Genomic DNA, 14,235 nt, shown 5'->3' with positions numbered 1-14,235 from the left:
TTGTCCCGTTCCGTCCCCCTCCCCGCCCGAAAGAATGTGGACCTCAGCCCCTGCTGGGAGGAGCCTCTGACCCTTGTAGTGCCGTAGAGCAACCTCCGCCCCCACCTTCGGCCTCCGCCCTGGGGAGGCAGCGGCAGCCCTGGTGGCCGCGCCCACTCCTCGAGGGGGAAGCCTCGGGCCTCTGAGGGCGGGGGCACAGGGCAGCTCCGGGGCGGCTGGAGAGCGGGCGAGGGCATCTGTACATACGTCCCCTCCTCTCCTGACTCTCCTACGGCGGACGCGCGTCATCAGGCGGCCTCCCTCCCGCTCCCCGGAGGGCCAGCTCGGGGCGGGGGTGTCCCGGGCACAGCGCTTGCCCGCGTCGCTGCTGGGCAGTGGGGGACCAGGGTCGGGGAGCCGGGTCAGCCCCACAGCTTTTCCGTGCTTGGCTTGCCTGTAAACAGTGGTTGTCCCCGGGTCCCGTTAGGGGACCGTGCTTCCCCACTTCTCGCTGCTCTGTCCCTCCCCGGTTCCCTGTTAGGTGACCCCGACCCCGAGTTTGGCTTTGCCTTGGAGAGCCCGGCGGGCGCTGCTCCCGCTCTTCCGCGTCCTGCCGAGTCCACGTCCGCGTGTGGTCCCCCGCCCTCTGCCAGTTTGGCCCCTGAAAGCTTGGTGGCTCGAGACTGTTAGCCTGGCAGCTGCAAGGGCAGACCCCTCGCGCCCGGGAAGCGGGGGGAGCCGGCAGGACGGCCCTCCTTGCCCGCCTGCCCGCACCCGCCTCCCCTCCCCCCCTCCCCTCCCCCGGGCCGTATGTTTAAAGCCTCGTCTCCTGTTCGTCTGATGCTCGCGTCGGTTACTCTTTGAATCGAGTTTGGAGGAAGAATCGAACCGTGTGAGTGGCGGCATGTTGGTAGTGCCGGACTTCGCTGTGTCGCGTTTCTGGGGCGTCGCTCATCGAGCGTGCAGAGTAGCGCCACTTCACGCTACACGCGCCCACGCCTGGATTCCCCGATGGTGTTTTCGACTTTAAGGGCTGGTAGCCCAAGAGGATGGGGCTGAGGGGAAGCAGAGACCTCCTCTCCCTGCGGTTTCCCTCCCGCCGACCTGACCCCCCCTCCCACCCTGCCGTGGGCTAGACCCACCCCGGGACGTGGTAGAAACCAAAACTATGGAACCACACTTCAAATTCAGGTTCCCCCTCCCCTTCACCTCTGCTTCCTTCGTCCCCAGATTACATCCCCTGGGCCCAAGAGCCTCGCTGCCATGCCCATCCTCTTTGGGAGAAGTATGAATGCGTGTGTCTAAATTAAAGGAAAAAAATATTTAAACATTTTTTTAACAAAATAAAAATTTATTTTTGTATTTAAGCTAAATTGCCTTTTAAATTCCTTCAAGCTTGGTTCACTGAGGTGGTTACGTATAAACGCTACCGACTAGGAGTTAGCTGTAGAGTTGTTACGCCTGCGCGAGAGGCTGCAGCGCTGTCCCAGGCAGCTCTCCGGAGGGGCCAGCGCTCCTTCAGGACACACGATAGAAAATGTAATTCTTATTTTATAAATAATGTGACGTAGATGTAAGGAGTCCCCCCTCGCCCCGTGACTGAGGTTGAGTGCCGTGGCAGGCGACTGTCCCTCCCACCCCCGGGGAGGGCAGGCCGTGTGTCCCTGTGCGTGCAGCTGAGGGAGAGGCCTGCACCTCGAGTCCCCGGTCGCTGTCCGGCTTGGGGGCTGGGGCACAGGTCTGGACCCCGAGCTTCCAGGTGCCGGATGGAAGGTCGGTCCTCCGAGTCGTGGTGCCCTGAGCTGGTTTACCTCCATTCCACAGGCAGGACTGCTGGTTCGGGAGCCCCCGGGGGTGTCCCGGCGCAGCCTGAGTGTGTGCGTGTGTGTGTGCGTGTGTACGTGGACGTGCACTGGACAGGGGCGGGAGGCTGGGACTTTTCATGACAAATAAAGACTTAATTCCTGTGAGTCTAGTTGGAATTTTTCGTACGAATGTGAGATTTTTCTCTTTGCTTCTGTCCTTAAGAATTAAAAAAAACCGTGACCTATCATGGACCATGTCCTGCCTGTTATTTCCGCGCGGGACGGCACTCCCTCCCCGGCGGGAACGCGGCCCGGGGGCCCAGGACAAGGACATCCGCTGTCTCCCGCGCTGGAGAGCCAGGGTTACCACCTTCCTTCCTAGAGCGGAGACCAGGCAGTAGGAAGGACGGAGCCGTCCCGCACAGCTGCGGGCTGAGCCGCGCGGAGGCCCGGGCTCTAACTGCTCCCCGGAGCAGGCGCGGAGGCCTGGCGCCGTCTCCTCTTCCTCCGCCGGGCTGTGCCGGCCGTGAGTTCGGGTGCTGCTGCTTCAGCCTTGGGGACCGAGCTAGAAGGAGAGTCCCTAAGTCACTTGCGGCCTGGTCCTCCAGCGCCTTCCACGCAGCCCCCGCCACCCCACTCACCTCGACACCTCGACCCGTTCCAGAACAGCGACAAAGAAGCCACCAGTGAGCGTGGTCTCGGGGGAGGCCCGGAGGCAGTGTTCAGCCCCTGGAAAAGTGCCGAGGCCTCGGTGGGGCCAGGAGGGTAGGACGGGAGCTAGCCTGCGGAGGAGGATGGCAGGGCTGTGGGTAAAAGAGCAGCCCCCCTCCCCGGCACCCCGGCGGCCCCCCGCTACCTGAAGGCTCCTGGGTTCTGCTGGAGGGCGTCCCACACCACATCCTCGTTCTCCTCCTGGCACAGGGAGCACGTGGAGTAGACCAGGCGCCGCAGGGAGGGGAAGGTGAGCGCGTGGCGCAGTGCTCGCTGCTGGAAGCCAGCCAGGGCCTGCAGGCGCGCCTTGCTCGGGGTGCCTGCCCCGGGCTCCTCCAGCGATCTGCCTGGCATTCCTAAGGACACAGTGTGAGCTGCAGACGGCCTCAGTTCGCACGGAGGTCCCTGCTTCACAGGTGAGAACGCTGGCCCGGGTCGCCAGATGAGGACAGTCCGAGCTAAACCGGAGGCCAGCGGGAACCCCAGGGCCGCAGGTCCCTCAGACACCCTCTGTCCCCATCTCACCTGAGCCGCTACAAGAAGGGTCCAGCAAGATGTACTGGACCTGACGGTAGCGCTGGTCGGAGGGTGAGACCGCCAGGAAGTCCTCCTCCGCCAGCTCGCAGCACGAGACTCCAGCCCGGGCCAGCAGGGTAGCCATGGACGCCAGCCGCCCAGCGTCCCGGTCAAAGGCAAAGATCTTCCTGGGGGCAGGGGACAGCTGCAGCGAATCACCAGGCGCCCAAGGGCCCACAGATGTGACATGCAAGGACACGTCCACTCAGGACACGGGACCGTGTCTGGTCAGCGGACCTGAGCGGGGGCTTCCGATCTCACAGCAGCGCCCCACGGGAAGCTGGGCGTGGGGCCCCTACCCACCGCTCCAGGTCCACACGGGATTTTTCAGAGGAAGGTCCTCTCAGCCTTCACGCCCTGCTTGGAACACAGAGTTCGCACTTCCCAAGGACGCCATTCCCTCTGCTGGCCGTGGTACTCACCCCTGGTTCCTGAGCAGAGCGGCCAAGTGACTGGTCTTGTTGCCTGGGGCGGCGCAGGCGTCGAGGACGTGTGAGCCCGGGGGAGGGGCCAGCAGCATGGCCGGGAGGCAGCTGGCCTGGGGGGCAGAGCGAGGCGCTGGCGCATGGGGACCCCACGCCGTCCGACCCACGCACGTGCCCCCTTCCCATCCACCTGCCCCACCTTGTCCTGCAGGATGAGGTGACCCGCCCGGTACAGGGGGTGGTCGTGCAGATCCGTCTGGGCCGGGAACACCAGCAGCTCTGGCAACAAGGGGTCCAGGAGAAAGCACTTCCCTTTGAGGGCCCGCAGCTCCCCGAGGCTGCCAGGGCACAAGAAGCATGGAACGTTCTGAGTCCCCCCGGCCGAGCACCGGGCTGGACCTTCTACGCGTGACCTCACGTGAAGTGCTCGCTCACGCGACAGATGCCGCGGACTGCTGCGGAGAAACGGCCGGCTGGTGACGGAGGCAGCAGGTAAGGGAGCGCGTGGGCGCTCGGGCCAGCCCTGGCCCAGGGTCCCATCTCCACCACCTTCCAGCGGGGGGCACGGGGGCAGGTGCCTTCCGTCCACCCCCTCCTACTTCTGGGAAGCGGTCACGCTTTTTTTTTTTTTAAAGATTTTATTTATTTGACAGAGATCACAAGTAGGCAGAGAGATGGGCAGAGACAGAGGTGGAAGCAGGCTCTCTGCTGAAAGCCTGATGTGGGGCTCGATCCCAGGACCCCGAGACCATGACCCAAGCCAAAAGCAGTGGCTTAGGCCACTGGGCCATCCAAGCGCCCCAGAAACGCCAGCAGTTAAACACCCACCTTGGGGGGAGGGGGCAGGGGGCGCCGCACGTGAGGGGCGCGGGTGGAAGCCCCGCTCCCCACACCTGAAGAAGCGCAGCGCACGCCCTATCCGGGGGCAGAGCCGAAGCCAAACCCAAGCTTCCCTACGTTTCCTGCCACACCACCCTGGCCTCCCAGCAGCAGGCCGCAGGCAGGAGGGGACAGGGAGGGAGCAGAGGCACTTCCCAGAGCTGTCAAGCCCCCAGGAGGTGGGGGGTGCCTGGGAGCACCCGCCTGGGGACAGAAGCAGGGGGTACGGCCCAGGAGCCCAGAAAGGGCCTTCGGCTGGGAGCCTTCTACAGCCAAGCACAGCTGAAGTCCAGTAGTGGGGAGACCCGTTCGGGAGGTCCTGCCCGTGAAAATAGAAAATGACACGCAGGGTCCAGGAGGACAGAAAGGTACAGCGCGACGGGGGTTCGGCTGCTGGCCTGGCTGACGAGGGGATGCTGGAGGCGCGAAGCGCAGGGACGTGGGACGCGCCACACCTGCAGACCTACATACCCGGTCCCACATCCACGCAATGAAGGACGGAGATCCTGATGGTCTCCTCTGACAAGAGTCCACGTCCACTCATGACAAAAACTCCGCAAAGCAGGTGCCGAGGGCACAAACTCAACACAACGCAGGCCACGTGGGAAAAGCCCGCGGCCACCCTACTCGGGGGTGAACACCTGAAAGCCCTTCCTCTGGGGTCGAGAACAGGACAAGGATGCCCCCTCGTGTCCCCTTTACTCAACAACCCAGTCGGCACCCAAACCGCAAAGGAGGGAAGGAGACCCCAGCACGCAGATGGCAGGCACGGGAAACGCCGGCCAGAGAACGGTCGGAACTTCTAAGCGGGTTTGGTAAAGCAGGACCGAAAGCCCACGGACAAGTCTGTTGTGTCTCTTACGCACAGACACCTAACTACTGGGCGGTCACGGAGATGACGCGGCCACTGCCGGGCACGGGACCTGGGCAATCCAGCTCCTCCCGCACCCCGTCCCTGGGACGTGCGTCCTGCCTGCCTTCCCCACTCCCAGAGCCTGCCCAAGGACAGGGCCTTGAGAGAGTGACAGGGCGCGGAGACCATCTGGAAGGCAGGAGACAGGACCCGTGAAGGCCTCGTATCAACTGGGAAGATTCTGGCAGGTGGGCGTGGACACGCCTCCCAGCTGAGCGCCCTTGCTCAGGGAGCCTGTCCCCGGCGCCGCACCGCAGGGCGCGTCCGGATCACCCGCAACCACGGGGGAGGCAGCCGGGAGACCCGAGCACACGGTCTGCAGGGGTCCCGAACCGGCTAGCGGTCTCCGTGTGGTGCGGGGTGGCCCCTACGTCAGATGCTTGGGGACCCCTGCGTGAGTATGGGGGGACCCCGACAGCGTAGGCCGCTTTAATGGACTCACTGGAGAAACTACACGGTGGCCCCTGCCGCAGAGCGAAGCCGGGGGGGGGGGGGGCTGTGCTGGCAGACGGCCAAGCTGCTGCGGCACCCGGCGGCGGGGCCACCCTGGCCAGCAGGGCGGCCCCCCAGCTCGGGAAACTCTCGGAAGAGAGGGTCTCCTCCCTCAGCTTGTGGACGCGGCTGCCAAGTTCCAGCTAAAAGCTGGGGGCGCCCCCAGGGCAGCGACGGGCTGCTGACGGCTTCTCCCCGCTGCGCGGAAGGTGACAGAATGAGCCTCAGCCCCACACACCCTGCCCCGAGGCCGAGTGGCGCACTTGTACACGTTCGGGGACTTATGTCCTCGGATACTGGATTATTCCAGCCCGCAGGGGGCCTTGGCCCAATGAGGGGGGCCTTCCTGGGCACGTGGGACCCCGGGAATCTATACAGAAGTACAACAAATTCTTAGGGAGCTGGGAGTGAGACGGGCCATGTGCACGCGGCTCTCTGGAGGCCGACGGGGCCACGTCCCAGCAGGAAGGAGCCAGCCCCAGGCGGCCCCCAGCACGGGGCACGGGCTGCTCACGGGCACGTGAGCCCACCTGGGCAACACGACGTTCGGGGTGCTGCGGCCCAGAGCCGGGACCGAGGCGGAGCTCAAAAGGCCACCCCCACCCGACCGGGAAGGGTCTGGAGAAAGTAACCTGGAGGCACGAGGACTTGACCTCACTGCTGTGGCCCCGCAGCGATCAGCCTGTAGAAAGCCTTAAAACCTGAGCGACGACGCCAACTGGGCACCCTCCGCCTGCCCGAGGACACGGGGGTCTCCCTCCCCAGGACTAGGGAACACCCCGGGTCCGGCCGCCTACCAGCTCGACCGCGTACGCGTGAATCCCACCTGAAGGCTGATCAGACGCGTGGGCAAACGAGACTGCCACCCCCGCGGAGGACCAGACAATACTCCAGGCACAGGGACAGAGGAGAAACCCTCTAAGAGCGACACTGAGTGGGCACCGCACGCCCCAGCCCGGCGCTTCCCACAGCCCACTAGAGCCCACAGATGCACGTCCCGGCTCCTGGGGGTGACAGCAGAGCACCCAGAACCGAACAAGGCAGCGGGCCCCCTGCGCACGCTGTGCCCAATGCTGCCACCGTCTCAGACACCGAGGCCACGGTCCGGGGAGGATGCCGTGCCATGCCGCTCTCAGCATGTGACTCCACCGTGTCCCCCTGGCCACTGCGCACAAGACCGGTTGCCTTCACATGGGAGGGGCAGCAGGGGACCTTCCGAGCACACGGCGCAGCATAGGTCAAGGGAAGGCAGCTGGAGCGCTGTCGCTGTCACCCTTCCCACACCAGGAGGATGGGCCGTCGCACTCACACCCTAGCGCTCACGTGGAAGACGTGCGTGTCGCAGGCCGTCCCGCAGGCTTTGCTGCGCGTGCGTGAGAGGTTGGGCAGTGACCCCCAGAAAATTCAAGGCCCAGACACTGCCCTGAGGGTGTGTGGGCGTCATTTCACCGGCTAAGACACACCCCGTTCCAGACGCCGTGACGGACGGGTGAGGTGCACGTTCATCCAGCCCCTAAGAATGAGGAGCAGGTGTGCGATCCTGGAGAGGGCTCTGGAGGACTCCGTGTCCCCACCTGGCGCAGCGCCTCTGTCCCTGACTCCTGCGGGGGTCACGGAGCTGCCTGAGAAGGCAAAACACCAGGGAAACGGACGACAGCTCCGGCGGCTCGAGCCGGACAGCCGCTGGGGCTGCGCGCTGTGGCAGCGACGGCAGAAGGGGAGCGCACCCCTGGGGCTCTGCTTCCCAGCTCTGGAGGGAGAAAGACACCAGGTTTCCCCACCAGAAAGCAACAGCTTCCAGTCGTGTGCGCCACGATGCCCCGGGGACAGCCCCTGCGGGAGCAGCACCGTGGCGGCCACGGCCGCAGCAGAACGTTCTGGCCGGTGATCACTCCCCAGCCCCAGCCCCCCATGCACACCGCGGGTGGCTCTAAGGGGTCCCCCCTGTGGCGCGGACAGTGGAAAAGCAGAGGGGTAGATCGTGAATGAGCCCTTGCGGGGTCAGGATATATGAAAAGACGGGGGGTTCACCGGGTTCCACGTTGGGGCTCCCACAGCAGCACAACCCCACCCAGCGGGCAGGAAGCGGACGACAGTCTGGTTCCCGGGCCAGCCCCAACGAGCTCCGGGCGGCGGCGACTCGGTGCACAGACGCGGGCCCGCCGCTGCGCCCCGACGGGAGGGCACCTGCCAAGGAAGCCAGAACTCCCTGGAGATACAGGGACGGGTTAACTCAGTACCGGGGCCCAGGTGTTCTCAGTCCCGCCCAAGGCAGCTGGCAAGGCCACCAGACCGGCCCCTCCCTCCCCAGCGAGCACTCAGCCATCCTCGGCGCAGGTGGTGACCGCCTCGGCCCCACCTGAAAAGAGCCTTCGTAAGTGTACTAGACCGCGACGGGGGTCACGCCGCAACAGTCCCGATGCGCAAGTGCACAGAAGGACACGACTCCGAATGCGGGACCCGTCACCCGACCCGCAAGCAGCCGGCCCAGCAGACAGGAGACAGGATCCGAGAGCGGATGCCGTTATTCGGGTCCAAGCTCCCTGGCTAGTGGGACCAAGCGCTGTCCCAGGCTGTCACACACCCAAACGAATCGGGGCCTGCCGCTCTGCGGGCCAGACTGGGGACCCCCGCCCGGGCAACTCCGTGCAGGGAAGAGCCGCCACCCTCTCCCCGCCGGCCACGCGCTGCGCTGCTGAGAACGCCAGGCTCCCCTGCGCCGGGAAATGCGCGCTGGGATGGGACCTCCCAACCCTGCGCCGGGGGAGCGGCTGCTTCTCCTGCGGGATCCAGCCGCCCCTGCAGAAACCGCTCCACCTGGGGCGGCACGCGCGCTCCGGAAGCGGGAGAAGGTGGGGGTCCCGGTCTGGCATGTTCTGCTCCCCTCTCCTCACACCCGGCAGTGCTGCCTCCCCCCGCCAACGTGGAAGGGAAGCTGCCGGCCTCCTCTCCTCCGGGCCGGAGAGCAGTGGCCATCTGTCTCCTGATACCGTCACTTGGCACCTGTTCCCTGCACGGGACGGCGAACACGGAGCACCCACGGGAGCCCCTGCTACATTCCCCCGGCTCACGGCGAGGGGCCCGCCCTTCCGAACCCCGAACGGTCTATAAGGAAAGCCGGAAAGCCGTCCTCCCCAGCAGGACGCACTTGGGCGTGACTCCGGCTTCACAAGGCGGCACCTGTGTTTATACCTGACGAGTCCGCTCTCGTGCCATTTATTAAATCACACAAGGACTCGAGTCATGGCCTGAGCAATGGCGCCTCCAGCCTGGGGGATATTAATAAATCAACAGTTTGGATCTGGGGGTGCTGAGGGGTGTTACCACTGATTTAGGGAATTTCGAGGGGGGGTTGTTTTTTTTTTTTTAGGAATTTATTTATCTGGGGCGCCTGGGTGGCTCAGTGGGTTGAGTCTCTGCCTTCGGCTCAGATCATGACCTCAGGGTCCTGGGATCGAGCCCCGCATCGGGCTCTCTGCTCAGCGGGGCGCCTGCTCCCTCCTCTCTCTCTGCCTGCCTCTCTGCCTACTTGTGATCTCTGTCAAATAAATAAATCTTTTAAAAAAAAAAAGAAAAAGAATGAATTTATCTGAGAGAGAGCACATGAGCTGGGGAGAGGGCAGAGGCAGAGGGAGAAGCAGGCTCCCCACTGAGCCCGAAGCCTGATGCGGGGCTCGACCCCGGGATCCTGAACTACCCGAGCTGAAGGCAGACCCGTAATGAGCCACCCAGGCGCCCCTGGGAAATTGTAGTCTTAATCTGTTTTCTCCTGCATGTGTCCCAGCAAGAACTGGGACCCGCCCCTAATGCGGCCATCCACCTCCGTGCTAGTGAAACCCCTGCTGAGCACTCAGGACACATGGCAGAAAACAGGGTCATCTGGGATTTTAGAGCTGGTCACAAGGGTTAGAGTGTTGGGGAGGTCACTGAGAGCACGGGCCTGCCAGCTGACCCGCCAAGCTGGACCCGGCAAACGGAGGCGGCTCCTCACCCCTTTCCCTGTCTTTGTTTTTTTTTTTGTTTTTTTTTTTTAAAGATTTTATTTACTTATTTGACAGACAGAGATCACAAGTAGGCAGAGAGGCAGGCAGAGAGAGGGAGGAAGGGAAGCAGGCTCCCTGTGGAGCAGAGAGCCCGATGTGGGGCTCGATCCCTCCCTGTCTTTGGAATGTGCATCCCACTTGCCTTCCCCACCACAGACAAAGCCCTGAGACAGTGACGTGGTGTTGAGATCATAGGGACCGCATTTTGCTCTACTGGCAACGCTTCGCAGATAGTGAGGTTTTGTTGCGTTTTTGTTTTGTTTTACAAACCGAAAGCCCCATTTTCCCTGCACTATCTGCTCCCTTGTCTCTGGGTCACATTTTGATAATCCTCACAATATTCCAAACTTTTTCATGAATACAGTGTTTGTTACGGTGACCTCTGATCAGTGATGCTGACTCACCAAAGGTTCAGGTGATGTTTAGCATTTTTTAGTAATAAAATACATAAGTTGTCTTTTCAGACATAACGCTCCTGTACACTTCGTAGACTACACTATAAAATAAACCTATCTTTCATGGCCACTGGGAAGCCAAGAAATTCATCCGACTTGTTTCATTGCAGCATTCTGGAACCGAACCCACGGTACCCCCCAACATGGGCCTCCATGCGACTGAACCCAGTTAAGTTCTCTCCAGAACTATTTTTAAGATTCTGGGGGGGGCGGGGTGCAGGGATCTACTCGTCTTCTGGCTTCCCAAGGCAAGCCTTGTATGAAGCTCCCTTATTACTAACCCTGCCACATGTCCATCTGGACCAGCCCGCCTCTTTCTTCGTTCCTTCTCTGGCCCTGCCCCGTGCGTATGGGGCCTGGTTTCAGATTATACCTGGAAGGCTCCCAGGGAGTTTGCAAACCAATGTTATCAGAAAAAAGAAATTAAGAAAACAATCTCATTTACACTCGTATCCCCCCAAAAACCCAAAAAAAACTAGAAATAAATTCAACCAAGGAGATCAAAGACCTGTACTCTGAAAACTAAGATACCGAGGAAAGAAACTGAAAATGACGCGAACGAGAAGCTGTTCCACACTCATGGAGTGGAAGAATGTCGTCAGAAGGTCCACACTACCCGAAGCAATTTACAGAGCCAGTGCAACCTCTTACCAAATTCTAATGGCCATTTTACAGGTACAGAACAATCCTAAGATTTGTATGGAACGGAACAGCCAGGCCGTCTTAAGAAAGCACAAAGCTACAGACCTCACACTGATTTCAAACGACATTACAAAGCTGCAGACATCACACACGCAGATCAATGCAACAGAACAGAGGGCCCAACAACAAGCCCATTCTTGTCCGGCCGATTAGTTTGTGACAAAGGAGCCACGAATATACAACAGGGAACAAACAGTCTCTTCAATAATGGGGTCAGGAAAATGGAGGCCACGAGCAAAAGAAGGACACTGGACAAAGACGGATGGCCAACAAGTATGCGAAAAGGTGACCATCATGAGTCATGAGGGAAACGAGCATCGAAACCACGACAAGATGTCACCTCCCACCTGTCAGAACGGCTATTACCCAAAAGACAAGAAACAGCTGTCGGTGAGGATATGGGAATCAGGGAAGCCCCCTGCACCACTGGGGGTGACGAGGACTGGCACGGCCACTGTGGAAAACAGCACAGAGGCTCAGTACAAGTTCAGAGCTGGAGCCTACCGTATGATCCAGCAATCCCATTTCTAGGTATTAATCCAAGGAAAAGGAAAACACTAATTCGGAAAGATACCCGGCCCCTGTTTGCTACAGATGTATAGTCACCAAGACCTGGAAAACCCTAAATGTCAACCGTTAGATGAATAAAGAAAACATGTAACTACGTACACGTGTGTGTGTGTGTGTGTGTGTGTACACACGTGTACACGCACACGGGAATATTTTTCAGCCACAAAATATAAAATCCTGCCGTCTGCGATCACATGGATGGGCCCTGAGGATCTTACGCTGAGTGAAATAAATCAAAGACAAACACTGTATGTTCTGACTCATATGTGGAATCTCTTTAAAAAAACAAAAAACCAACTCATAAATACAGAGCGGATTTGTGACCGCAGGGAGGGGGAGTTCCAAAGTTTGTCAAAAGCACAAACTTCCAGCTGTAAGATACGTAAGTCCCAGGGCTCTAATGTACGGCACAGTGGGTGACGCTAAGAGCTACTGCACTGCGTACCTGAAAGATGCGAAGAGATCTTAAAACGTTCTCATCACAAGAGGGGGGACCTGGGTGGCTCAGTCAGTGACATGTCTTCTGACTCTTGATGTGGGCTCAGGTCATCGCAGAGGCCTGAGACAGCCAAGCCCTGCTTCAGCACACTAGGTACAAAGCCCGCTTGAGAGTCTCGCTCTCCCTCTCCCTCCTACTCTTTTTTCTCATCACAAGAGAAAAAAACTTTCTGTATTATACGTGGTGACGAATGTTAACTAGGTAGTAATTATTTTGCAGTATAAGTCAACAATGTGTGTTTAATAAGCACATGGTTTCGGAAGGATTTCTCTTAAGTCGTGAATTCTGAATAAACAGGATCTTAAGTTAAGGTCTGGAGAAAGCCAGGCCTTGGAAGGAGAGAGAGAAATTGCTGGAAAAGTAGGAGAAAACCAGAGAGCCGTCACCACCACCCCTCCTCTCTCTTCCCCTGGATCCCCGTTTCCCAGAGCCCCCAGCAGCCAGGCAGGGTTCTCAGCTCACCTGGAAGCCCGACCCTGGTAGGAGAAACCTTGTCTCTTGAAATAATCAACTGCATCATCAGGGCTGGTCTTGAGGGTGTTCACACGCACGAACCGAGGCACCTGCGAGGCTAGGAAGCGATCGGCGGTGAATGGGCAGGACAGAGGCCCTCTCCTCTGGGGGCCTGGGAGCCGCCCTCCTGCCCGCAACGCCGTCCAGCTCACCCGTGCCAGGCCTGGCTCCCACTTGCAACAGGTCCTCGTTGCGGCTCACCCGGCGCTGAACCTTGAGCCGCGCCAACTCGGCTTTCAGCCTGGCCTGGTGCCGCTCCAGCAGAGGTCTCCAGCGGCCCCCGCCCCCCCTAAAGCCCTTCCCCAGCAGCAGCTCGTACACGAGCACCTGGGGATGGGGAAAGAACGAGGGACAGCCCTCAGTGTGCGCGTCTCGGAACGTCACAGCGCTGGGCGACCACTTGCCGAGGCAGCACCGGGTCCCAGCGAGGTGTTCTGCCCAAGACCACAGGGCAGATGAGCGGCAGACCGGGGAGCCCAGCCCGGTGTCCAGCTTCCCGGTCCCGAACCCGGTCCCGAACCCTCTCCCCAGGGCTGCTCACCTTCGACCCTCCTCCTCGTCACCACCACCCTTGTGTTTTAGCCAGAGTCCCCGCCGCGGCTACTTAGCATTTCCCGTCTTTACCCTTCACGCTGGGCTCGGAGGTACAGCTCGCTCACCCCGCCTCAGCGACCCGGCGGCTACAGATGCTCGCGCGCGTCTGACAGAGGCCACCGTGCGGCGCTGACGCCGGGTCCGGGGGGGCTCGCAGCCCGGCCCCCCCCCCCCCGCCCCCCCCCCCCCCCCAGCCCCGCTACCTTGGCCAGGTGCGGCCGCAGCTTCTTCTCCGCGCGGAGGAGGCCGGCGCCGGCGATCACGGCGTCCAGCACGGCGGAGTAGCGCTGCGTCTCGCACACCAGCGCGTACAGCTGCTTGACGTTCTGCGCGCGGCCGAGAGGACACCGGCTGAGGCAGGGGCCCCCTTCTCGCCCCCCGCCGGGCCCGAACCCCCGAACCCCGAGCCCCGCTACCTGGAAGCGGCTGGCGTACACCAGCCCCTTGATGGAGCCCCGTCGGCCCTCCACGGCTGCCAGCACCGTCGCCGCCGTCGCGTACAGCGCCATGCTGCGCTCCCACGCGCCTTTGCGGCTGCGTCGCGAGGCGCCCTCGCCTTGGCACCGCCCCGCCCGCCCCGCACTTCCGGGTCAAAGGGCGCGGAGTTCAGACCCGGAAACCCCCGTGCCCTTCTAGGACTCCCGAGCCGCGCGTGAGGTGAAGCGCTGGGAGAGCGACTTCCCCCTCTTCGCACCGCTTCTCTTTTTTTTCCGATCTTCGTCAGTCCAACAGGCGATGGGGCTTCCCTGCTGTTTTGTTATAGAGGTTGATATTGTGTTTATTGATCCTTTGTGTTACGTTGGTGTCTCTTGGTCACTCCCTCCATTTCTGTGTCCTTTGTATATTAACAATATATACCTCGTCTTAGGTATATTTTTTACAGTTTACTGTTGTTTTTTTTTTTTTTAAACACTTTTTAAGCTTTTTTTAAGTTTTTTTTGTTTGGGGGGGGTGTGTTAGCAGGTGGGTGGGGGGCGGGGGGGGGGGGGGGGGGGGGGCAGGCTCCCAGCTGAGCAGAGAGCCGGACCGGGGCTCGATCCCAGGACCCTGAGATCGTGACCGAAGCGGAAGGCAGAGGC

At 61.0% G+C, this 14,235-nt stretch overlaps 1 protein-coding gene across 3 annotated transcripts; it reads right to left on the bottom strand.

The window, feature by feature from the left end:
- Window positions 1-6: 6 nt before the first annotated feature.
- LOC111146431 (NOP2/Sun RNA methyltransferase family member 5) lies at window positions 7-13,696 on the bottom strand. Of its 3 annotated transcripts, XM_022501983.1 has the most exons (10): window positions 13,573-13,696; window positions 13,360-13,482; window positions 12,715-12,889; window positions 12,512-12,620; window positions 3,696-3,834; window positions 3,494-3,609; window positions 3,021-3,199; window positions 2,641-2,851; window positions 2,426-2,566; window positions 7-2,349 (listed from the first exon to the last, which is right to left on the bottom strand). In XM_022501983.1, exons 1-10 carry the CDS (start codon window positions 13,663-13,665, stop codon window positions 2,241-2,243), a joined length of 1,395 nt encoding a protein of 464 aa, XP_022357691.1. In that variant the 5' UTR covers window positions 13,666-13,696; the 3' UTR covers window positions 7-2,240. The 3 variants fall into 3 exon arrangements, with proteins under 3 accessions (XP_022357691.1, XP_022357692.1, XP_022357693.1); XM_022501984.1 differs by lacking the exon at window positions 7-2,349 and having other exon boundaries at window positions 2,422-2,566; window positions 12,715-12,775; XM_022501985.1 differs by lacking the exon at window positions 7-2,349 and having other exon boundaries at window positions 2,450-2,513.
- Between the last annotated feature and the right edge of the window lie 539 nt (window positions 13,697-14,235).

Source organism: Enhydra lutris, unplaced genomic scaffold, assembly GCF_002288905.1.
Source record: "Enhydra lutris kenyoni isolate GAN:26980312 unplaced genomic scaffold, ASM228890v2 scaffoldscaffold13, whole genome shotgun sequence".
NCBI classification, from domain to species: Eukaryota; Metazoa; Chordata; class Mammalia; order Carnivora; family Mustelidae; genus Enhydra; species Enhydra lutris.
Note: the sequence above shows the minus strand (reverse complement) of the source record. Positions and strands in the feature narration are given on the sequence as shown.

What these genes read in the sequence shown, in the direction of transcription:
- LOC111146431 (XM_022501983.1), bottom strand. Translation starts at nt 13,665, where the DNA reads ATGGCGCTGTACGCGACGGCGGCGACGGTGCTGGCAGCCGTGGAGGGC. An exon ending in TGCGGCCGCACCTGGCCAAG is followed by an intron (nt 12,890 to 13,359) that starts GTAGCGGGGCTG and finishes CCCCATCCCCAG; the next exon opens with GTGCTCGTGTACGAGCTGCT. An exon ending in GAACGGGTCGAGGTGTCGAG is followed by an intron (nt 2,350 to 2,425) that starts GTGAGTGGGGTG and finishes CTCTCCTTCTAG; the next exon opens with CTCGGTCCCCAAGGCTGAAG.